We start from the raw sequence: 26,311 nt of genomic DNA, 5'->3' as shown, positions 1-26,311 counted from the left end.
CTCCACCCGGCACAGCCAGAAGAGGACTGGCCACCCCTCATAGCCTGGTTCCTCTCTAGGTTTCTTCCTAGGTTTTGGCCTTTCTAGGGAGTTTTTCCTAGCCACCGTGCTTCTACACCTGCATTGCTTGCTGTTTGGGGTTTTAGGCTGGGTTTCTGTACAGCACTTCGAGATATTAGCTGATGTACGAAGGGCTATATAAAATAAACTTGATTGATTGATTGAACATCTGCTGATTCAACCAGCAATGGTGTGTTTATGTTTTATGTTACGACCCTATGACCCTGGTTTGAAATACACTGTTGTGAGCTGAAAAGTGTCTCAATCCATACATTCAGCTCTAGGAAAGGAATAGCACTGTAAATACCAACCATGCACAAATCAGCTGCAATATATAGTGTGATCAATCCAGTATGGCGCTGTCAGGTTCAGGCACTCTCTGCATTAATTAGCTCCAGAGGGTGAAACTCATCTGGGTGTACACCTCTGCACTCAGAGTTCTGGTGCTCTGTGTGTGTGTGTGCGTGTGCGTGTGCTTGCGCGTGCGCGTGTGTGTGTGTGAGGAGGGAGCATGGGGGACTGGATCAGCCGATGTTTGCGGGACAGAAAGGAGCTTGACATCAGAGAAGGATAAGAGATGTGAGAGGTGGTTGGGCTATAATTGGTACTGCCTCCTCTATCAGCAGAGCATCTGAAGCACTGTGCACAACACACTCTACTGCTCTGCACGTCTGATTCAGAGTCTGACTGCATCATCAAAACAAAGCAGGGGACATTGTCTGTGCACATTCATTAAAAATATATATTTTTCACCATCTGTAAGCTGACACTTTTTTGCAGGATATATTCTAGACAAAAGATCACCAGACATTGTGCTCAACCTCTTGATAACCAGACGTTGTGCCTACCCTATGAGAGGAATCTTGTTCAAGGCATTGTAATTGCCAATGAAAAATATGGGGGCTGTGAGAGTTTATGAGACGTAGCAGGTTTTTATCTCAGCCAAGAAATCTTGTTGATAGCACTTTATTATTTACTTGGTATTGTCGGTCTTATCTGAAGAGAGAAAACATTGTTATTTTCTTCCAAGGGTGCCCCCAAAGCCTGGCGTAGGAAAAAGAACAAAATCTGTGAAAGTCTCCTCTAAATGATCGAATGTCTTTTTATCTGCGAACTTAAGCCTGATACCAGTTTATAGGCTTGCTGATGTTTCTTGTTCCATTCCTACAAGATGGATTGGGCTAACGCTGTCTCTGCAATAAACCACTCAGCACTTATCCATTAGGACATCAGAGCCTGGCCTGGAAGAGAGCCAGGTGCTGCACTGAATCCCTAAGGCTTTCCCACACACTAAAGCATGTGCACACATACACACATGCACATGTGTGTACACATACAGAGACACACACACACACACACGTGACAGGCTGGCAGGCATGCACACATGCACACGCACGTATTAGTGTTAGATTGCCCAAATACTACTCACACCTGATTGAGGCTGACCCAAAAATCTAATCATCCATCCACTGCGTATCAAAGTTGGGTAAGCTCTTCTAAAGCTAAGATGGGATATTGTATGTTGCAAAGTGTTTTGGTGTTTTCTGACTTCATAATGCTGTGATGAACAGCAGTAATATACATCGGGCTAGGTGATTTTAATCTTGCATCTCTCCCTCTTTTCTTCCCTCTCTCTATTCCTCTCTAGGGTAAATGTATCATGACTGACCAGAGGCTGACAGGAGGGCTGAGGTGATCATGGCCTTGGTGCCAAGTCACTGACCCGAACTCAGCCAGCCCACATGCATCCCCCCAGCCCTCTGCCTTGATAAACCCAAACTGACAAGCACCTGCTTAATTGGGCCGTTGTCTCGCAAAACATCAATGCCCTCTGAAGATAGTTTAAGCATCATGATACATAGTGATCTGGCTCCTTAAGCCATAATGACTAAGGTGGAGAATGGAGGAGATGATCGGTAGTAACATATACCTATGGCTTCCTGTTCATTAAGGATGAGAGAGAGGGAGATTGAGTTGGATAAGATTCGATGGGATTACACGTTGGACTGTATCATCATCTCTGTAACCATCTCGTTTGCGGTCAATTCCATTTTAAGCAAGTACATTTACATTTCAATTCCTTCTCAGAGAAGCATTGAGGAAAATAGGAGAATTTCAGGTTTGACTGAAGTCATATCTGAGGACTTGTTTTAGGACCTGCTTGTGTTCGGGTGCTGGATGCATGACAGTCTACTGCATTGTGTGGAGTCAAACCCTTCTCTTTATAGTTTAGGTCCAGACTCATTGATCAAGATAAAGACTCATTGATCCCTCTGTCCCATATATCGAGAGCCCACTCTCAAAGATAGGGAAGACTATCTCCCTTTTCCCACACACCTGTCCAATCTCTCCATCCTTCCCTGTCCAACCTTTCTATACTATTTTCCCCACCCCTCCCTTCTCCCCTGTCCAATCTCTCCATCCTTTCCCCCTGTACAGTGTCCTTATTAGGACAGCCTCAGCATCACAAGGAGTTGGTGTCCGTCACAAAAGGTTAGTGTCGCAAGAAGTTCTGACCAAATGCTCCATTCTCCCTTTTCCAACTTTTCCATCCTCCCTTTTCCCTTGCAGTCTGATCACTTTAGATGGCAGATGGCAGAGCTGGGGGGAGGTTGTCTGAACAGCGCTACCCCTCATTACAGCAGTGACTCAGCGCTGGGAGCACCAGACAGGCCATTAAGCAGGCAGAGAGTTACAGTATAATAAGCCATCAAGCTTACGGCAGGAGGTAGAGATCATAGTTTATCACATATGATTCCCATACATTTCCCCTAGCCGTACAAAAAATCTTCAGAACATTCACCCGCTTGGCAAAAAATGTATGTTAGCTTAGCTTATATCAAACAGCTATGTCGAGGAACTACATTAGGAGGGTAAAGGTCATGTAAGAATGTAAAAGAAGCAAGTGGCGAAGAATGGTCAATTGAGGCGTCATTGATGATGAAATCTAAAATACTGTAGTACACACACACACAAAACCAGAGAACCCTTCTTTAATCTAACGTATCTTTCAGCTGGATTGAATTCTTTAATTCACACAGCCAGCCAGCAAAAGCACGGCCAAGCTGACCATGCACTCCTCCATGGTTCCTCCCACTGCTATTAGCTATTCAGCCGTTTCAAGCTGAGATGAAGTGAGTCAAGCCACAGATACAGTACATTCTGTGGGATATGCCGGGAGACAGAGGAAAAATCTATGCTTTACCATGGGAGAATTTTAATGAAGGTCTGGCCCTTACAAATCATGGCAGGCTAATCCTTTCTAATGCCGCCTGTTGGATCTGAGCCTGGCTGTATAGTGCTAAGCAAGGAGCTAATTGGGGGGATATGCCTTAAAAGTACACCATTTTGTACCCATATGCACCTATTTACATGTGGATATTTGAGCTCATCACATGATATGACTTACTGATGGAAACGCATGTTTTAACATGACAATTACATCAATTCACATGAGGACGTCCAAGACATCACTGTAACATGACAGTTACATCAATTCACATGAGGACGTCCAAGACATCACTTACTTCAAGCTTATTGTGTCTATACATTCTTGTGAAAACGGTGAACAGCAAAGTTAGTGTGTGTGGAGGAGGAGGTTGGAAGTTGAAGCTCATTTACTGCATTTTTACACCCACTTTTTTTAAAAGACCCCAGTCATTAAATATTGTCGCAATATTTGGTTTAAAGGTCTGTGGAACAGCATATACAATGGCAACCACTACTCAACCTCATCATAAATTGACAAATTTACATACAGTGCAATGTGAACTTGATGTGTTATACAGGTATCAAGTTACAGCAAGGCCAACTTCAAATGCTGCCATCCATAGGCTTGTGAGTTTCAAGTTTATTTACCATAAAATTGCACCTTTATAATAATGCATCTATCATCGCATTTGCAGATGAATGTAAAATATGCTACTATTCCAATTGTGATGAGTAGATTGCATCGTCATAATTTTGTCTGATAATATAAATCGATCAGTGTCAGCAAAACAGACAGTTCAGAATAATGCAGAGTATCTCTAATCAGAGACATTTCTTCTCCAGACATAAAACAGACATAAAAGTAGCGTGCACAGTTTGTCTTCTATTTGTAGTGGAAGCCTAGCTTGATTTTTTGTTGTTTACAAAGTTCGTCAACATGAATTATAAAAGACAGTTTATCATCCAACCATATCCTTTAGTTTTTATATGCAGAGACCTGATTAATTCGAGAGCCATCTACGCTCGTAAGTGCAAGTGTATTTTCAACCAACTTATTAAAAACCAAACCTATTAAAAATCATAAAATGTGTTTCCTCTGCATTTAAAACAAGTTTAAGCTTTACAAAAGACCCTTGTAATATCTTAAAATCTGTCTCCAATAGTGATAATGCTTGGTCAGCTGTTGAAGCAATAGAATAGAGTGAGTACATGACAGTGTCATCAGCAAATTGATTAATTTTACACGTTCTTATCTCATCACCGATATTGTTTATGTAGATAGTGAACAGTAATGGACCAAGAATAGAACCTTGTGGGAGCCCTTTAACCAACTCCAATGACTCCGACTGGATGCCGTCGACTCTAACAGCCTGACTTCTATCCTTTAGATAGTCATGAAACCAACGACGGGCATCCATTCCCAGTCCTATTGACGACAGCTTACCCAAAAGTATCGCATGGTCTACAGTGTCAAAAGCCTTAGACAAATATATAAAAAAGGTGGTACAGTACTTTCTATTATCTATGGTATTAGTAATATCTTTACAACACGTACAGTGGCCGTAGTGGTACTGTGTTTATGTCTGAAGCCAGATTGATTGCTAGAAAGAGTATTGTTAACAGTTAAAAATGATTGTAGTTGCCTACAGACCAATGACTCTAGAATTTTAGCCAAACAGGAGAGCTTAGAGATGGGCCGATAATTATCCAATTCACTACCATCACCTCCCTTGAGGAGTAGTAAAACAAAAGCTGTTTTCCAAGCTTTAGGAATCTTTCCTACATCTAATGTTTGATAAAAAATATGGGTCACTGCCTTTGCAATGATAGGTGCCGCACACTTGAGTATATATGGATCCAGATTGTCAGCGCCTAAAGATGTCTTAGAATCTATAGCAGATAGTACAGATAAGACCTAATTTCTGTGACTTTTTGGAAATTAAAAACCGGCTTACTCTTTTCCACATCAGCGGGGGGCCGAGGGCTGAAACAATAGACCGGTCAGGATCATGTTGGCCATTTTTTCTTTCAAAAAGAAAACCAGCAGAAATAAAGTACTTATTAAAAACATCACAAATTTAAATTCGGTCACTGATGATCCCAGTTTCCGATGTAATTTGCTTTGGCAGGGAAGTCAAGGAGTTTCCTTGTTTAAGTGAGTTAACAGTTTTCCAGAATTTAGAGGGATCACCAGTAGACTCTGTCATAGCACTAAGAAAATACCTAGATTTTGCCTTTTTTATTCCTCCGGTCCATTTATTTCTCAATTGCCTAAAAAGCAGCCAATCAGCTGTTTCATCATAAACCATTATAAACACATTTCATGCAATTCTACTACACTTTATATGACTGGAGACATAGGGCACAAATGAATAGCCTACTCTGCTAACACTAGTTAGGTTTCCATCCAATTCGCAACAGATTTTCATGCGAATATTCTAAAATTCACATGAAGAAAATATGTGCATTTTCCCACCAGCGGTTTTTCCACCAAACTGACTTTTTTGCAGATAAAAATCAGTGCGTGATGACGTAGTGCACACAAAACCAACTTAAGCGAAAAAGGATTAATGTAAAAAAAATCTAAAGTTCAGTGCGTTTCCATCACATTTTCAACTCTGCTTATAGTTTTGTCACAAAAACTGTTGAAATTAAATAGCAAATGTGCCTACTCTGGTCTTGGCACAAGCCAACAGCTTGCAGATACAGTGCAGGAAGGCTGTGCGTGTAGGCTAGTCTACATAATGAGATTATTATGGATAACAGCGAGAACATTTGTTGTGTCGATCAAGTATCGATCATTATGCCACCAGAATCAGACCTTCAATATTTATTGGAAAAGAGCTTCAAGATCACCCTGCACTTTCACCACCTTCTGAAGCTCATCATAAATGATTTCATCTTAGCCTAATAAACTGTATAGAGGACCACCCAGCATAGCATCACATGACTCCCAAGTTTAGTTCAATATAATGGCTTTTACATCCAATTTTGCGCATAAAGACGTTTCCACCACCATTTGTCGCATAATTAATTTTACAGACACAAAATGATCCCACCATGTAAATCAAACAGATTATCTGTTGGCATTTATAAAATTGTACTAGGAACTTCCTGTTTCCATCAGAGCTGTTGTGATTTTTTAAAATTCAGTAGGACTTCTTGCATAAAAACTGTGGATGGAAACATGGCTACTGATTAATTAACAGATCAGTAAAAGTGACCTTGTCTTGAATGCAACCATCTCATCTAGACCTACAAAATGTGGAGACACAAATTGTACAATTTGACATTTATCTAGCCTGGAGGAGGAAATGATTGTCCTTCAAAAAACATTCCAGTGATAGGTCTACTGATTCAAATCAAATCAAATCAATTTTTATTTGTCACATACACATGGTTAGCAGATGTTAATGCGAGTGTAGCGAAATGCTTGTGCTTCTAGTTCCGACAATGCATTAATAACCAACAAGTAATCTAACCTAACAATTCCACAACTACTACCTTATACACACAAGTGCAAAGGGATAAAGAATATGTACATAAAGATATATGAATGAGTGATGGTACAGAACGGCATAGGCAAGATGCAGTAGATGGTATAGAGTACAGTATATACATATGAGATGAGTAATGTAGGGTATGTAAACATAAAGTGGCATAGTTTAAAGTGGCTAGTGATACATGTATTACATAAAGATGGCAAGATGCAGTAGATGATATAGAGTACAGTATATACATATACATATGAGATGAGTAATGTAGGGTATGTAAACATTATATTAAGTGGCATTGTTTAAAGTGGCTAGTGGTACATTTTTACATAATTTCCATCAATTCCCATTATTAAAGTGGCTGGAGCTGAGTCAGTATGTTGGCAGCGGCCGCTCAATGTTAGTGGTGGCTGTTTAACAGTCTGATGGCCTTGAGATAGAAGCTGTTTTTCAGTTTCTCGGTCCCTGCTTTGATGCACCTGTACTGACCTCGCCTTCTGGATGATAGCGGGGTGAACAGGCAGTGGCTTGGGTGGTTGTTGTCCTTGATGATCTTTATGGCCTTCCTGTGACATCGGGTGGTGTAGGTGTCCTGGAGGGCAGGTAGTTTGCCCCCGGTGATGCGTTGTGCAGACCTCACTACCCTCTGGAGAGCCTTACGGTTGTGGGCGGAGCAGTTGCCGTACCAGGCGGTGATACAGCCCGACAGGATGCTCTCGATTGTGCATCTGGAGAAGTTTGTGAGTGCTTTTGGTGACAAGCCAAATTTCTTCAGCCTCCTGAGGTTGAAGAGGCGCTGCTGCGCCTTCTTCACAACGCTGTCTGTGTGGGTGGACCAATTCAGTTTCTCCGTGATGTGTACACCGAGGAACTTAAAACTTTCCACCTTCTCCACTACTGACCCGTCGATGTGGATAGGGGGGTGCTCCCTCTGCTGTTTCCTGAAGTCCACAATCATCTCCTTTGTTTTGTTGACGTTGAGTGTGAGGTTATTTTCCTGACACCACACTGAGGGCCCTCACCTCCTCCCTGTAGGCCGTCTCGTCGTTGTTGGTAATCAAGCCTACCACTGTAGTGGCATCCGCAAACTTGATGATTGAGTTGGAGGCGTGCATGGCCACGCAATCGTGGGTGAACAGGGAGTACAGGAGAGGGCTCAGAACGCACCCTTGTGGGGCCCCAGTGTTGAGGATCAGCGGGGTGGAGATGTTGTTACCTACCCTCACCACCTGGGGGCGGCCCGTCAGGAAGTCCAGGACCCAGTTGCACAGGGCGGGGTCGAGACCCAGGGTCTCGAGCTTGATGACGAGTTTGGAGGGTACTATGGTGTTAAATGCTGAGCTGTAGTCGATGAACAGCATTCTCACATAGGTATTCCTCTTGTCCAGATTGGTTAGGGCAGTGTGCAGTGTGGTTGCGATTGCGTCGTTTGTGGACCTATTGGGTCGGTAAGCAAATTGGAGTGGGTCTAGGGTGTCCGGTAGGGTGGAGGTGATATGGTCCTTGACTAGTCTCTCAAAGCACTTCATGATGACGGAAGTGAGTGCTACGGGGCGGTAGTCGTTTAGCTCAGTTACCTTAGCTTTCTTGGGAACAGGAACAATGGTTGCCCTCTTGAAGCATGTGGGAACAGCAGACTGGGATAAGGATTGATTGAATATGTCCGTAAACACACCGTCTGCGCATGCTCTGAGGACGCGGCTGGGAATGCCGTCTGGGCCTGCAGCCTTGCGAGGGTTAACACGTTTAAATGTTTTACTCACCTCGGCTGCAGTGAAGGAGAGCCCGCAGGTTTTGGTAGCGGGCCGTGTCAGTGGCACTGTATTGTCCTCAAAGCGAGCAAAAAAGTTATTAAGCCTGTCTGGGAGCAAGACATCCTGGTCCGCGACGGGGCTGGTTTTCTTTTTGTAATCCGTGATTGACTGTAGACCCTGCCACATACCTCTTGTGTCTGAGCTATTGAATTGCGACTCTATTTTGTCTCTGTACTGGGACTTAGCTAGTTTGATTGCCTTGCGGAGAGAATAGCTACACTGTTTGTATTCGGTCATGTTTCCGGTCACCTTGCCCTGATTAAAAGCAGTGGTTCGCGCTTTCAGTTTCACGCGAATGCTGCCGTCAATCCACGGTTTCTGGTTTGGGAATGTTTTAATCGTTGCTGTGGGTACGACATCGTCAATGCACTTTCTAATGAACTCGCTCACCGAATCAGCATATTCGTCAATGTTGTTGTTGGACGCAATGCGGAACATATTCCAATCCGCGTGATCGAAGCAGTCTTGAAGCGTGGAATCAGATTGGTCGGACCAGCGTTGAACAGACCTGAGCGAGGGAGCTTGTTGTTTTAGTTTCTGTTTGTAGGCTGGAAGCAACAAAATGGAGTCGTGGTCAGCTTTTCCGAAAGGAGGGCGGGGGAGGGCCTTATATGCGTCGCGGAAGTTAGTATAACAATGATCCAAGGTTTTACCAGCCCTGGTAGCACAATCGATATGGTGATAAAATTTAGGGAGTTTTGTTTTCAGATTGGCCTTGTTAAAATCCCCAGCTACGATGAATGCAGCCTCAGGGTGTGTGGTTTCCAGTTTACAAAGAATCAGATAAAGTTCGTTCAGGGCCATCGATGTGTCTGCTTGGGGGGGGGTATATATACGGCTGTGATTATAATCGAAGAGAATTCCCTTGGTAGATAATGCGGTCGACATTTGATTGTGAGGAGTTCTAGATCAGGTGAACAGAATGACTTGAGTTCCTGTATGTTGTTATGATCACACCACGTCTCGTTAATCATAAGGCATACCCCCCCGCCCCTCTTCTTACCAGAAAGATGTATGTTTCTGTCGGCGCGATGCGTGAAGAAACCAGCTGGCTGCACCGACTCCGTTAGCGTCTCTTGAGTTAGCCATGTTTCCGTGAAGCAGAGAACGTTACAATCTCTGATGTCTCTCTGGAATGTTACCCTTGCTCGGATTTCATCAACCTTATTGTCAAGAGACTGGACATTGGCGAGTAGTATGCTAGGGAGTGGAGCGCGATGTGCCCGTCTCCGAAGCCTGACCAGGAGACCGCTACGTTTGCCCCTTTTACGGCGTCGCATAGGGTCGCCGGCTGGGATCAGATCCATTGTATTGGGTGGAAGGCAAAACACTGGATCCGTTTCGGGAAAGTCATATTCCTGGTTGGAATGATGGTGAGTTGACGTTGCTCTTATATTCAGTAGTTCCTCCCGACTGTATGTAATGAAACCTAAGATTACCTGGGGTACCAATGTAAGGAATAACACATAAAAAAACAAAATACTGCATATTTTCCAAGGAACGCGAAGCGAGGCGGCCATCTTGGTCGGCGCCGGAAGTTGAATTCAATGGTAAAGACAGTGAATATGCATGCACTCACTGGGGATATGGTCGATGCTCTCCGCTGGTGCCAAGATACTACTCTTCACTCAATTGGGAGTTGAGAATTGTTATAGAGTATTTTCTCTGTCTTCTCTTTTCAGCAATAGTTTAGAAATCAAATGGCTATGTTTTTCCTATGATCGGATTTTGAAATATTCCGATAGGCCTAGGCCTATATAACTACTTTACACTGACTATTGCAACTCAACAATCAGCTATTTGGTAGGCTATTTGCACTCTTAAAATAAGCTAATGATCCTCTGTGGCCAAATCATGCTCTCTGGTGTAGTACTTTGAATTATTTAATTTATTTATGTGTAGCCACAAGTAATTATTTAGCTAATTTTGGCTAATTTAATTCCATTTATTTTAGGGGAAGCTTATCTTCCCCAGCCTATTGGATGTGCCTATGTCGACATTGATGTGAAAGTAACAGGTGCATAAAACAGCTGGCTGCGAGGCTTACAAGGTTGAGTTCAAATGCAGATATCAAATTGAAAGTGATCAACGCACTGCCTAAATGGTTGACTGGGACAGCAAACTGTCTGGCACTGTTAAAGTTCCAGCTTCTCTCCGAGTGATGCTTTGCATGGTCCTAAAGCCAGCCCTTCAATACGATATACAGCTGTTGCATTTTAATCGGGTTTGGAATGATTTTAGTCTACCTTTGTGTAGCCTAATTTGTATTACATTTTTGGTCTTGAGCTAGGACATGGCCCTGCCATATCCAACTGAGCAAAGTGCACTTTTCAGCAAAGATGCTAGAGGCAAGCAGAACAGAGCGAAAGGCACGAGGTGCAGTAATGTAGTAGTTAATGATGATGAGAGCTGCATCAGTATTGTATTCAGTTAAGAGGACTGAGTGAGCATGAGTCTCCTCATCATTGCTACTAGACCACAGCATGGAATATCCACACAAGACAACAACATAATATTGTCCAGATACCAATGGGACATTTAACTAGAGGTACTTAAGTGTTTAAGGTCACACAAATTCCCAAGTGTCCACATCACTAAGGACCTGTCATGGTCCAAGCACACCAACACAGTCGTGATTTGGGCAGGACAATGCCTCTTCCCCTCAGGAGGCTGAAAAGATTGGGCCCTCAGATCCTCAAAAGGTTCTACAGCTGCACCATTGAAAGCATATTGAATGGCTGCATCACCACTTGGTATGGCAACAGCTTGGCATCCGGCCACAAGGTGCTACAGAGGGTAGTGTGTACAGCCCAGTACATCACTGGGGCCAAGCTCCCTGCCATCCAGAACCTCTATACCAGGCGGTGTCAGAGGAAGGTCCTAAAAATAGTAAAAGACTCCAGCCAGGTCATAGGCTGTTCACTCTGCTACCTCACAGCAAGCAGTACCAGAGCATCAAGTCTGGAACCAAAAGGCTCCTGAACAGCTTCTACCCCCAAGCCATAACTGCTGAACAGTTAATCAAATGGATACCCAGACTGGCACTCCAACACACACATACATACAAACAGACATACTTTTACACTCTTCACATACGCTGCTGCTATCTATCCTGATTTCCCAGTCACTTTTACACTTACCTACATGTACATATTACCTCAATTACCTCAACTCGTACCCCTGCACATTGACTCAGTACCAGTATTCCTTGTTATTGTTATTTTATTGTGTTAATATTTCCTTTTAGTTTTCTTATTTGCGTTTTTTTACTCTGCATTGTTAGGATGAAAAGAGATTTGTGAGATAATTAGGAAAAAAGATATATCCCGGAATGAAGTGTAACAGTTTTCCTTGGGTTGGGTTTATTTCAATCCTGCCCACATGCTCACAGCTGGCAGCATCCAAGTACTTATCAATTCGAAGTGCAACTGAATGCGACCGATCATAATTACCATGGTCAATTTGGTTTGACATTTGATATCCCTATGAGGCTAGTTAGGAACCATCAGTAAATTACACAATGTACATGGGAGAATATTAAACAATTTCAATAGCTCCAAATTTCAATAACTTATTAAAAACCTCAAACCAACTATAAATTGTAGAAATGAATGTACAAATATTGAAAGCATTTAATGAGACAACTAAAATGTGTATGCAACATGAAAATATTGTTCCATTTACATTCTGTAATTTATTGACGGTTGTCGTGGCAATTTCCTGTATTACCAAATGAGGAGAGTTACAAACCACACACCAGTCAGAGTTATACTTAAATTTCATCTTTAATAATATGTTATGAGCTTTACAATAGCCCTTTGACTCTCAGATCAATTCAGTGTCTACAATGAATTCTGAGAGTCCCTACAAAAGAATACCAAGATCTTTTATAGCCAAGATACACCCCTCTCAACTTACATGACAAACCACAGATCTTAGGACAACTTCACAAAGTGCCTTTTACTTGAGAAAGGAGTATCCCATAGCCAGATAGCATTAGCTATAAATTATCGTTCAGTTTGGTCTCTAAGACGAGGTTCTAATCTTGTTCCTGGTACTTCATAGTACAAAAACACCAACTTATCTAATGGCATATATCAATTGTCAACTCTAGATATGCCCATCTCAAGTTCACCCCACTCCTGGACAAGCTCACTGAGGGGAGTGAGCCTCTAGGTCATATACTATCTCAAGATAAGTGCAACATCAGAGGGGACATACAATGGTTCCAGACACTGCCATACTCCTCCCCCCAATGGGAAAAGGAGGGCGTGACTGGCGTACAGACATTGTGGAGCCAAGAGATAATTGGTACCCCCTTAATCACGCCATCCCTTCACATGGTTTAACAGATACATTCACATATGAAGACAATGTTCCATTCTGACCTCTCCCTTTCTGATATTCTGCATATTACCAGACATGTAAAACACAAGCCTGACCTCTCCCCTCTCTGGGCCCCAAGTGACTTTTCTCTAGCTGAGAAGGGGAAAGTGCAACTGCCAACATTATAGTCCAAAGGGAGACATTCTAATGACAAGTATCTCACATAAGTATATTGTGTAAATAAAACATGTTATTTATCTATGTTACCCAACTAATTCTGATTCATCCTCCACACGGTCCCTAACGAGCCACGGAGAAAGGCTATCCAAAGTCAAACCAACTTTGCCACTGTTGCACACCAGCCGGCTGAAGCTAATTGGCGAAGAAGTTGGCGAGCACTAGCTAGCATAAGCGACTCCAAGACAAGACCTGGTTCGACTGTTTCAAGTCATGTAGACGGGTGTGTGACTGTAACTGTGTACTGTTTTGGTAGAATGAATGTAAAAACGCTTGCCACATACGAACACACAGCTAACAGACACCCACTTTAAACTACACCCCCAAGACATCTCTTGTTTGGCTTTAGTCATGGCCGCTGCGTTTCTTAATGAGCAAGCAAAAAAAGTAGGCCAAATCAGTAAGTTTAGCACCACTTTAATCAATTTATATTCCATTAGCTGAGCAATGGACAGGTTGCAGTCAGACTTCCTTCCCTCTAGTGTTTGTCTTTTCCGCGCTTTGGCTTTATACTCAAACTCAGAGGGCAACATTTGGCACATAGGGGAAGGGGCAATCTGCAGGTTTGGAATTATAAATTAGTAATGTTTCAACTGCTTATCGCCACTTTATTTACATAGGGCCTATTGCAACCATCGACGGCCACCAGATAATTGCAAACTGATCTCTGGTCAAACCATAAATACGTGCTAAATTCACCTGCACAGCTGATTTGAATTGCAACCATTACTGGTCACCTTATTACCGCTCCCTAAAAGCTGATGTCGGTGTTACCTTAGTCCTGCTTGCTACCAGTCTTTCAAGATAAGTTCGCCTTCTGGTGGTTATTATCATCTGAACAATTTAGTCCTACTTTTTGATGGGCGATTCATATATTTCCCAATCATTCCGTACAACTTAAATAAAGTATTTCCTTATTTACCACCGCAAATCGACTGTGGAAATTTGCCTGACACATTATATGAATGGAAAACTAATGCTGGTGTAGCCTACTCTTATTATTTGATTTATTTTCCAATTCATGTAATCCATTAAATACAACTGTTGTAAATTAAAACATATATTTCTTATCAAGATCGGGGGGGAAATATCCCTGGACTGTACATATTTAAGATGTGTAACTAAATCAAGACAATTGGGATTGAGTTACAGTAAATAATCTATATTTATCAAATGAAAATGTATGGTAATATTATTTTGACATTTAAGGTGAAATGTTTGAATGAAATATAGGCCTACTACTTCTATATTCTCACAGGCTACTCTAATAAGTATTTTTTAAATTCATTAGCCTTACGGATTCCAATGCATAATCACTCAGGGCCGACATTATGGGCTGGCTCGCCTGGCCGTACTTCCTTACCCATCTAAATAAAATATTCAAATATTGCTAATTTGACCGAGACGCGTTTTATGAAATCTAGCGGTAATATGTAGCGCAGCGCTACATTCTGCCCGTTGCTTGCAATGCACTCATTATTTTTGAGTTCTGAACATAATTTCAACAGACTACAACCAACTGTACTCTGTTACAACCAGGTAAACATATTTTACTTGACAAGAACAAGATGTCTTGTGACAGATGTCATACTTTGGTTGCTATATGGTCAAATAACCAGATTATGGTAAATGTTTTTTCTGCTTGCTAAAATGACAAACAAAACCTCCTATAAAACCAGTATTTTCACCATGATCTCAGGAAAGACATCATTACAACCAGTTTTGCCCGCTGGGAAGAGGCGCTAGCTTTGAGTCACATGCTTAAATCAGCATGAATTCGTTGCAATCAAACTAATTTGTACTAATGTCACAGAAACACAACAGTTGGACGTTGCCTACTCATGTATGCTATGGATCACACTGGTGTTGTACCCCGTACACACTGGGTCATATTCATATCACCCCGTATGTTGGTGCTCCTGCCTACCCTCCATTGCTGACTAATACTTATTCAAGCCATTCTTCAGACTAATAAATATACAATATACCATTTCGATTGAGGCTGATGAACTGATGTATGCCTCCCAAGCTAGCTCTCTCTTTGCAATCGCCAGCAAAGAGTCACTGTAATGTCTCACTGTGATGTGTTGCAAAGTGCTGGTTTGTTTCTGAAACTGGAAAATAAATGACACGAGAAAGAAATCTCTGAGTAAATAGTATGTTTTTGTACCCATGTATTGTTAACTTTGGGATCTTGCAAATGCTAAATTCAATGGAGGCCATATTACTATTACTGCTGCTGAATCAAGTGATTCAAGTGATTATTTCAGCAAGGAGCTCTAATAGGGGACGGTTTTTCCCAGAGTGTGTGTATGCAGGAGTATGACTCTAGGTTGATCTGAAAATCATCTTAGAACTCCAGACACCTGGGGAATATAGCACCCCAGGAATCTTTCTTTGAGAGAAACAGAAATGTAAGTGTGTATGAAGCATGTACAGGGGTCAGGTAAATGTTGTCGGTGTAGCACATCTCTCTCACTATTCTAGAGGGGGACATGAACCCAAGAGAGTCACCCTGTAAGCCTAAGGAGTGACCCCCATTAACCCCCTATGAACAGCTCGGGATCTGTTATCACTCCTCAATGCCCTACATACGGGTGCATCCCCAATGGCATGCTATTGCCTTTATAGTGCAAAAATATGCATTATGTAGAGAACAGGGTGCTATTTGGAAAGCAACCTACCTATAAAGGCAAGGGACATACCACAGCAGCACAGCATTTGCCATGGGTGTCACACCCCTATCAGTTTCACCTGTCCTCGTTATTGTCTCCACCCCCTCCAGGTGTCGCTTGTTTTCCCAAGTGTATTTATCCCTGTGTTTCCTGTCTCGCTTTGCCAGTTTGTCTTGTACGTTAGTCAAGTCAACCAGCGTGTTTTTACCGTAATCCTTTTTCCTATTCTCTTTTAGATAGTCTTCCTGGTTTTGATCCCTGCCTGACTCTGCACTTTGTTCCCGCCTGCCTGATCATCCTGCCTGGCCTGCCCTTGATTCTGCCTGCCCTTCGGTACCTTTTGGACTCTGAACTGGTTTTGACCCTTTTGGCTGTCCACGACCATTCTCTTGCCTTCCCTATCGGATTAACAAATATTGTAAGACTCCAACCATCTGCATCTGGGTCTCGCCTTGTGTCATGATAATGGGATGTCAAATAATAGAACTTTGCTGTTGGAATCTGTTTCAAGTTACATAAAATTATCAGATTTAAAACAAGTAAAGTTATCACTTTCCTAACAGCATCATGCCTTTTTCATGCCTGGCAAATATTTTATATTGGTTGAAGCGACACATTACACCAAGGAAAATATATTTTTCTGGTTGCTAAAAAGTGGTGTAAAAAACATCTGCATACCACCTAACCATTCAACCAATTTTTTTAACTAGAAATAATTTCATGATTACTGCTCCAATGATCATAACGATACAATAATCATTACAAACAAAAAGACGCATGTACACACACACAAGCATGCAAGCACACATGCATACACATACGCAGGCACCCACGCAATGTGGTGTAATACTGTTTAAAGAAGTCAGTTTTTTCCCAGTCATTAGCCAGTGCCAGTAATTTGTATTTATTTTATTAAATACATATTAACTCCACATTTTTGCTTTTGATACATACATTTTGAATAGTATATGTGGTACTTTTATATACAGCATTTACATGAACAATATATATATATGGCCTGCTGGAGGTCATTTTGCAGGGATCTGGCAGTGCTCCTCCTTGCACAAAGGCGGAGGTAGCGGTCCTGCTGCTGGGTTGTTGCCCTCCTACGGCCTCCTCCACGTCTCCTGATGTACTGGCCTGTCTCCTGGTAGCGCCTCCATGCTCTGGACACTACGCTGACAGACACAGCAAACCTTCTTTCCACAGCTCGCATTAATGTGCCATCCTGGATGAGCTGCACTACCTGAGCCACTTGTGTGGGTTGTAGACTACGTCTCATGCTACCACTAGAGTGAAAGCACCGCCAGCATTCAAAAGTGACCAAAACATCAGCCAGGAAGCATAGGAACTGAGAAGTGGTCTGTGGTCACCACCTGCAGAATCACTCCTTTATTGGGGGTGTCTTGCTAATTGCCTATAATTTCCACCTTTTGTCTATTCCATTTGCACAACAGCATGTGAAATTTATTGTCAGTCAGTGTTGCTTCCTAAGTGGACAGTTTGATTTCACAGAAGTGTGATTGACTTGGAGTTACATTGTGTTGTTTAAGTGTTCCCTTTATTTTTTTGAGCAGTGTATATATATATATATATAGATAGTTGAAGTCAGAAGTTTACATACGCCTTAGCCAAATACATTTAAACTTAGATTTTCACAATTCCTGAGAGTTAATCCTAGTAAAAATTCCCTGTCTTAGGTCAGTTAGGATCATCACTTTATTTTAAGAATGTGAAATGTCAAAATAATAGTAAAGAGAAAGATTTATTTCAGCTTTTTTTCTTTCTTCGCATTCCCAGTGGGTCAGATGTTGACATACACTCAGTTAGTATTTGGTAGCATTGCCTTTAAATTGTTTAACTTAGGTTAAATGTTTCGGATAGCCTTCCACAAGCTTCCCAGAATTGGCCCATTCCTCCTGACAGAGCTGGTGTAACGGAGTCAGGTTTGTAGGCCGCCTTGCTCGCACACACCTTTTCAGTTTTGCCCACAAGTTTTCTATGGGGTTGAGGTCAGGTCTTTGTGATGGCCTCTCCAATACCTTGATTTTGTTGTCCTTAAGCCATTTTGCCACAACCTTGGAAGTATGCTTGGGGTCATTGTTCATTTGGAAGACCTATTTGTGACCAAGCTTTAACTTCCTGACTGATGTCTTGAGATGTTGCTTCAACATATCCACGTAATTTTCCTCCTCATGAAGCCATCTATTTTGTGAAGTGCACCAGTCCCTCCTGCAGCAAAGCACCCCCACAACATGATGCTGACACCCCGTGCTTCACGGTTGGGATGGTGTTCTTCGGCTTGCAAGCTCCCCCTTTTTCCTCCAAACATAACAATGGTCATTATGGCCAACCAGTTCTATTCTTGTTTCACCAGACCAGAGGACATTTTTCCAAAAAGTTTTGTCCCCATGTGCAGTTGAAAACCATAATCTGGCTTTATAATGGCGGTTTTGGAGCAGTGGCTTCTTCCTTGCTGAGCGGCCTTTCAGGTTATGTCGATATAGGACTTGTTTTACTGTGGATGTAGATACTTTTGTACCCGTTTTCACAAGGTCCATTGCTGTTGTTCTGGGATTGATTTGCATTTTTCGCACCAAGGTACGTTCATCTTTAGGAGACAGAACACATCTCCTTTCTGAGCAGTATGACGGCAGAGTGGTCCCATGGTGTATTTACTTGCGTACAATTGTTTGTACAGATGAACGTGGTACCTTCAGGCGTTTGGAAATTGCTCCCAAGGATGAACCAGACATTTCTGAGGTCTTGGCTGATTTCTTTTGATTTTCCCATGATGTCAAGCAGAGGCACTGAGTTTAAAGGTAGGCCTTGAAATACATCCACAGGTACACCTCCAATAGACTCAAATGATGTCAATTAGCCTATCAGAAGCTTCTAAATCCATGACATTTTCTGTAATTTTCCAAGCTTTTTAAAGGCACAGTCAACATAGTGTATGTTAACTTCTGACCCACTAGAATTGTGATACAGTGAATTAATCTGTCTGTTAACAACAATTGCTTGTGTCATGCAAAAAGTAGATGTCCTAACCGACTTGCCAAAACTATAGTTTGTTAACAAGAAATGTGTGGATTGGTTGAAAAACGAGTTTTAATGACTCCAACCTAATTGTATGTAAACTTCTGACTCTTCTTCAACTGTTCACATGTTTACTCTGGTATACATTATATGTAGTGTCTTCAATAAAACCATTACCATTAATGAGCTCCTACATCCCAATGCGTGTTCCATTACACAAGGCCAAACATATAGAATATAGTTTTCACTCTATTTAGCTCTCAGCATCACTAAAGGGTAGTCCCACCTCTAATGAAGGTACATCAAAACTGTCATTATGTGTGGAAGGAGAACTCCACCTGTCGCATATTGCCCAGAAAATGAAGGCGAGGACACATGAATAACTAACCACTGCCAATATAGACTTCAAACACCTCTCTGGAGAGGAGAGGGGAGTTCTCGCTCTCTTCAAAAAGTGTGAAGCTGAATGTGCTCCTCAGACCTAGCTCATTAGTGTGGCAATCAGGGGCTCTGAAGCACAGAAATGATGGGGAAGAGAAAGAGAGAGGAGGCTAATTGACTTATGCGGCAATGGTGGCTCGCTTGCCGTCCTCCTACAATATTCTCGGGGTTTGACAGAGGTGAGAGATGTGTGAACGCCTACGCGCACCTCGCACACTCCTTCAGTGTCCTCGGTAACGTGACAGCATGTCAAGGCAGTGTTCCCCGGTATACATTTGTATTTTTTATTTACCTTTTATTTAACTAGGCAAGTCAGTTAAGAACAAAATCTTATTTACAATGACAGCGCTGGGCATTGATTGATACACTCACAAAAGCTTGGATTTCTTTCACTGTAAAGTATATATTCAAAATCTGACACGATAGGTGGATTAACAACAAGATAAACTGTGTTTTGGTATATTTCACTTGTAATTGCATAGCGGTTGTTTAGGAAAGTGATCCCGTAAAAGGGATCCCTAGCGCAGTGAAGTTAATGAGAAGGGTGTGCTTGAAAGAATGCACATAACTCTGCAATGTTGGGTTGTATTGGAGAGAATCTCTTAAATCATTTTCCACACACAGTCTGTGCCTGTATTTAGTTTTCATCCTAGTGAAGGTCGAGAATCCACTCTCACATAGGTACGTGGTTGCAAAGGGCATCATTGTCTTGACAGCGCAATTTGCCAAGGCAAGAAACTCTCAGCGCAGACCTATCCAGAAATCTGGCAGTGGCTTCTAATTAAATTAAGTAAGCATTACACTGTTGTATTCGGCGCATGTGACAAATAAACTTTGATTTGAAATTCAATTTTCACAGAACCGCTTGTTTCAATTTCGATGAGGCTTTCTTGTTCAGATGTTGGTAAGTGGACTGGAGGCAGGGCATGAAGGGGTTATCCTCTTAAGGATCTGCCCCTTTTTTAAAAATGTTCGCCTGAAATGACATACTCAAATCTAACTGCCTGTAGCTCAGGCCTTGAAGCAAGGATATGCATATTCTTGGTACCATTTGAAAGGAAACACTTTGACGTCTGGAAATTTGAAAGGAATGTAGGAGAATATAACACAATAGATCTGGTAAAAGATAATACAAAGAAAAAACAACCGTTCTTTTCAAAGAAAATTGTACCATCATCTTTGAAATGCAAGAGAAAGGCCAAAATGTATTAATCCAGCCCAGGTGCAATACACATTTTGGCCACTAGAAGGCAGCAGTGTATGTGCAAAGTTTTAGACTGATCCAATGAACCATTGCATTTCTGTTCAAAACGTTGTATCAAAACTGCTCCAATATGCCTAATTTGTTTATTTATAATGTTTTATGTTCAAAATTGTGCACTCGCCTCAAACAATAGCATGGTATTCTTTCACTGTAATGGCTACTGTAAATTGGACAGTGCAGTTAGATTAACAAGAATTTAAGCTTTAAGCCAATATCAGGTATGTCTATATCCTGGGAAATGTTCTTGTTACTTACAACCTTTTGCTAATCGCATTAGCCAATGTTAGCTCAAACGTCCCGTGGAAGGGACACCGATGCCGAAGAAGTTTTAAAAATATCCGCTCATGTTGCCCTAGTTTCCAGTGGTTTGCAGAAGAGGATGTCTTGCTTAATTGACCCCCCATAAATGTAATGGACATATGCCAGTCCCGCCACGTCTGTTGACTCATCCAGCTGTAACACATAGAATTCACTGGATTGTAAGCGAAGCAGTAAGTGTTTCAAAAGATCTCCTGACAAGTCACTGATATGTCGTGAAACAGTGATGTTTGATGAAGACATTGTCTGTATAGTTTTAAAAAAACTTTTCCCCCCAGCATTGTCCCAGCCATATCCACATCAGCAGGAAGAATTAAGTCCTCCACAATAGTATGGGGCTGGCCTGTCCTTGCCACTCGGTAGCTCACCATATAAGACGCTTCTAGCCCCTTCTTATTAATAGTATCTGTTGCTTTTATACATGTCTTACTACTTGAAAGTCGTCTTTATTCTCGCTCTAAAAACTCCTGTGGCTTATTTTTCAAATTGTCATGTTTTGTTTCTAAATGTCTGCGCAAGATTGAAGGTTTCCCGCGAGAGAGTAGCGGTTAATGTGATTGGATGTTAATTATTTGACTAGTCAACCTGTATTTGACAATGTGTTGTTATTTCGCTGAACACTAGATGATTTAATTACATTTTTGGCAGTGAAACGAGGCTACTCAGACGAGAAAAAACTCACCCAAAGGTATAGCCCGCTGGAAAATTTAAATGTAACTGTTTGAAAATGTGAAGAAAAAAACATGTTTTTTATAAAAAATAAATACATTTAAATCGCATTTTATTTGGCACACCCCCGATGGCATTGCTTGGAATACCTGACATAGGGTAACAGATGGAGGGTCTGTCATATCAGACGGTGAACAAGCTTCATTCACACATACATGTAACACTCTGTCCTCGTTGCTACTAATTTCTTTATATATTTTTTATTTAACCTTTATTTAACTAGGCAAGTCAGATAAGAACAAATTCTTATTTACAATGACGGCTTACACCGGCCAAACCCGGACGACGCTTGGCCAATTGTGTGCCGCCCTATGGGGCATTTACAACATGTTTGAGAAGTCAAAGCCCTTTGGATGAGTTATCTGTACCGTTGCTACTGCTATCTTATGATTTCTCCTCTCAGATCTCGCCCGACTGCTCCTCCCCCATCTTCTCCGAGCAGAACAGGCAGGCCAATTGCCCTAGCAACACCAGACTCCACACAATGTCTCTCATTCACAATTGCTTGTAAATGTCAAAACTCACCAAAAATTACATTCGGTAGCTCCTACCTATATATGTATAACTTTATGAGCTGGACTGCCTGACTTTGCAACAACTGAAAAAATCTGTTTGCGCTCATTAGCATATTTAGCTTGCAGCCTCCATGGAAATTCGCTATTACTTTTGATAATTTTCTTCCGGTAATAGACACCCAATGGGCTTAAAACATTTTAATGGCTCCCCCTTGTGTACTAAGCCGGTAATACCGTAAATCCCGGGATGAGAGAAGGACGGTAATGACTATATGAAAATCTGGCTATCGCCCAACCCTATTATGAACCAAGTCAAATACCATAATCACAAGTAATGTTTATATTTGTTGATATGAAAAGCTTTGTTTTTTATTATTGGAAGCCATATGTGTAAATGAAATAACTGTTATATAAAGGAAATATACATATCAATAATGTAGCCTCAGGCAGCCCTGGTATGCCACTAAAGCAAAAACAAGTCCTGTAGCCATTGTGAGATTGCGTGAAATAAATTACATCATTTGCAGAGATTCTACATTGAAAAAGAGCTGTGTGAGGGAGCACCGCTCCTCAGGAACACAGTTCTCACATCAGCTGTTAGGTGCACATCAGCCACTCTCTGTGAGCACAGGCTCTGGTAAGTGTTCACAAGCTCAGCAGTTACACTGCATAAAATATAATTTTCTGCTAATGATAACAAAGTGGGGCCTTTAGAGTGGTGCTGCACTGGGTTGCTGAGACTGAGTTTTCTCTTAGAGCGCAAGGTGCACTGGTCTGATCTCAGCTACCATGAATGAATGTACCTGTAGCTTTTGATTTTGTTGTATTTAGAGTTGAAGTCAGAAGTTTACATACACCTTAGCCAAATACATTTAAATTCAGTTTTTCACAATACCTGACATTTAAATCGGTTGGGATGGTGTCTTCGGCTTGCAAGCCTTCCCCTTTTTCCTTCAAACATAACGATGGTCATTATGGCCAAACAATTCTATATTTGTTTCATCAGACCAGAGGATATTTCTCCAAAATGTACGATCTTTGACCCCATGTGCAGTTGCAAACGTAGTCTGGCTTCTTTAATGGGGGTTTTGGAGCAGTGGCTTCTTCCTTCCTGAGAGGCCTTTCAGGTTACATTGATATAGGACTCGTTTTACTGTGGATATAGATAATGTTGTACCTGTTTCCTCCAGCATCTGCACAAGGTCCTTTGCTGTTGTTCTGGGAATGATTTGCACTTTTCACACCAAAGTACGTTCATCTCTAGGAGACAGAACGCGTCTCCTTCCTGAGCGGTATGAAGGCTGCGTGTTCCCATGGTGTTTATACTTGCGTACTATTGTTTGTACAGATGAACGTGGTACCTTCAGGCGTTTGGAAATTGCTCCCAAGGATGAACCAGACTTATGGAGGTCTACAATGTTTTTTCTGAGGTCTTGGCTGATTTCTTTTGATTTTCCCATGATGTCAAGCAAAGATGCAATGAGTTTGAAGGTAGGCCTTGAAATACATCCACAGGTACACCTCCAATTGACTCAAATGATGTCAATTAGCCTATCAGAAGCTTCTAAAGCCATGACATCATTTTCTGGAATTTTCCAAGCTGTTTAAAAGCACAGTCAACTTAGTGTATGTAAACTTCTGTCCCACTGGAATTGTGATACAGAATAATCTGTCTGTAAACAATTATTGGAAATAATGACTTGTGTCACATGCACAAAGTAAATGTCCTAACCGACTTGCCAAAACTACAGATGGTTAACAAGAAATTTGTAGAGTGGTTTAAAAATGAGTTTTAATGACTCCAACCTAAGTGTATGTAAACTTCCGACTTCAACTGTATATACAGCTGGATCCGGATGGACTTGGGACCTGACCCGAATTGCAGTCATGTCACTACTCAAATAATGTAGCATGAAACATAAGGTAAATACAAGGTAGGATCTGCAAATCAGACTGTTAAATAAATAGCCTGGATAGAATATAATTCACAGCTAGAGCAACAAGTGAAGTTATTGCTGTGCATATCTAAATAGATAATCTAGGGAAGTGTAAGTGAGATGACTCTTAGCGAGGGTAGCATAGTGAGAGTAGCATAGCTCTAATTACAGGAGATCTCACTAAGTCTTACCGAGTGCCTCAGAATCAGAGTCCTTATCCACCGCATTGAGGTGGCTTCTTAGTAGTCACATTGATTCCACATGTTTAGAATGAAACCACTGGCATATGGTAAATGTGGGATCCTTACTGTTATATGGACAAGGTGCCTGCAAGTGTGTTGACTTTAGTGAGAAATCAACTGTCAACTGGATAGAGTGAGACTGCTGAGGGAGGATTGTGTACTCTTTTGCTTTCCAGTTGACTGGAGACAATCTGTTGCTGTTTGATGGCGACGACGCCCAACACACACACACCAGCTGCGTTAGTCTATTAAACCCTGGGAACAGGGTTCCTACTAAGCGGTGATTTCTCATAGCCTCACAGTGAGTGCATCAATATCTCATCTGATATGATTCCACTTCTTTAGAGCGGAGGCTCCTCCGCCGGGAAAGCCCCCGGAGTGCCTTAGCGAGGTGTAAATACGGACTAGAGAGAGACAGAAATGGAACAAGGGAATGTGTGCATTTTCATTAGCGCTTTGAAAGCTTTGCAGGGATTTTCCTCCCGGGAATCCAGAAATTTACTGTAATTAAATTACACTGCAGGGCTGCCTCCGTATCATTGTTTCCTGCATATTTTTCACCAAAATCATCAGACAATAGACATTGCAGTTCTAATGCATTATTCTGATCTTTTAATTCTAGAGCCCTGTTCAGAGTATGGATAATATATAATCATGTATAATGTCATTTGTGATAATGAAGTGGTCCGTGGTTTGGACACAGTGCGGCTTCCTTTGAAGCTTTAAGTTCAAAGGACTGGTCGTGTGTGTGTGTGTGTGTGTGTGTGTGTGTGTGTGTGTGTGTGTGTGTGTGTGTGTGTATCATCTCTTTTACAGAGCTGATATTCTGTAATATCACACAGTCCCAGATCTGTAACGCTTTATCACTGTTGTAATTACTAATAGCCGGCTTCCTCAGCACACAATCAAACAGGATTATATATAGCACATATCTTCATAAATGCATCCATATGGTTCAAAATGCAACATTAGTTAAATGTAGAATTTTGTCTTGTTCAGAAGTTTATGAGATGGTGCAGGTCTTACCAAGTTCTTGCTGCCATTCTTATTGAGGGGACCCCGGAAAACTCCCTTGATGTTCCTGAAGTGTCCATTGCTGAGGTGTGTGGAGCTGATGACAATGTAGTAACAAGCCATCGGAGACCAGTGGCTTCCATGTGCAAAAAGCACACTGTCTGGTCAAGCGAGAGAAAAAAAGTCAAGTAAAGTGTGCGGATGTAAACAACTTCACTAATCACAGAACACATAGGATGGACTCAGTAAGGCGTGAGAGTCAGGGCTGTCCAGACGCGGATGGAGAGGGTGGGAGGGCTTTTTCAGATTCTCTCCTCACAGGGGAGACTCTCCAAACTCTGCAGCCCATCAAAACAGAAGGCTCAGACACTCTGGGCTTCTGTGTTCCTCTCGCACACTATATCTTTATTTCTCTGTTCTCTCGCACGTTTCTCTACGGCAGCGTGCTCTCGTTTCCTCATTCATCTCTTGCTGAGGTGCTCATGCTCCGGCTCGGTCTGCGAGCATCTGCTGGGGAGAGGATGTTTCCACAAACCGTGGCGACAGGCATGCATTTATACAGCGTTTGGTGTTGCTCAGCTGAGCCAATGGCTGAGAGCCCTCTACTCTGATGGCCAGGGCTGGGAGGAGAAGGGGCTGTCACACACTCTAGCTACCTCTCCTACATTCCTAGCTCAGCCTGCGCTTCCCGGCCAATCAGCGGCTATCTCTCAAATCAATTCAAGGCGCTTGATTGGCATGGGAAACAAATGTTAACATTGCCAAAGCAAAACAAAGTAGATAATATAGAAAGTGAAATAAACAAAAATGAACAGTAAACATTACACTCACAGAAGTTCCAAAAGAATAAATACATTTCAAATGTCATTATGTATATATATACACAGTGTTGTAAGGGTGTGAAAATGGTTACAGGTTTTAAAGTACAAAAGGGATATTAAATAAACATAAATATGGGTTGTATTTACAATGGTGTTTGTTCTTCACTGGTTGCCC

At 41.8% G+C, this 26,311-nt stretch overlaps 1 protein-coding gene across 2 annotated transcripts in view; it reads right to left on the bottom strand.

Moving 5' to 3' along the window:
- The window catches only part of LOC129840384 (zinc finger protein 804A-like), a 108,621-nt gene extending 82,745 nt beyond the window's left edge, over positions 1-25,876 (bottom strand). For both annotated transcript variants that reach the window (XR_008757191.1, XM_055908216.1), the window contains exon 1: positions 25,328-25,876. Coding sequence is in view for 1 of the 2 variants with exons in the window: in XM_055908216.1 (XP_055764191.1) it covers positions 25,328-25,438 (111 nt within the window). In the remaining variant the exon portion in view is untranslated. The remainder of the gene's footprint in view (positions 1-25,327) is intronic.
- Positions 25,877-26,311: the final 435 nt, after the last annotated feature.

The sequence above is a fragment of the Salvelinus fontinalis genome, chromosome 41 (genome assembly GCF_029448725.1).
Source record: "Salvelinus fontinalis isolate EN_2023a chromosome 41, ASM2944872v1, whole genome shotgun sequence".
In the NCBI taxonomy this organism is placed as follows: domain Eukaryota; kingdom Metazoa; phylum Chordata; class Actinopteri; order Salmoniformes; family Salmonidae; genus Salvelinus; species Salvelinus fontinalis.
The sequence above is the reverse complement of the archived record's forward strand: the minus strand, read 5'-3'. Positions and strand labels throughout refer to the sequence as shown.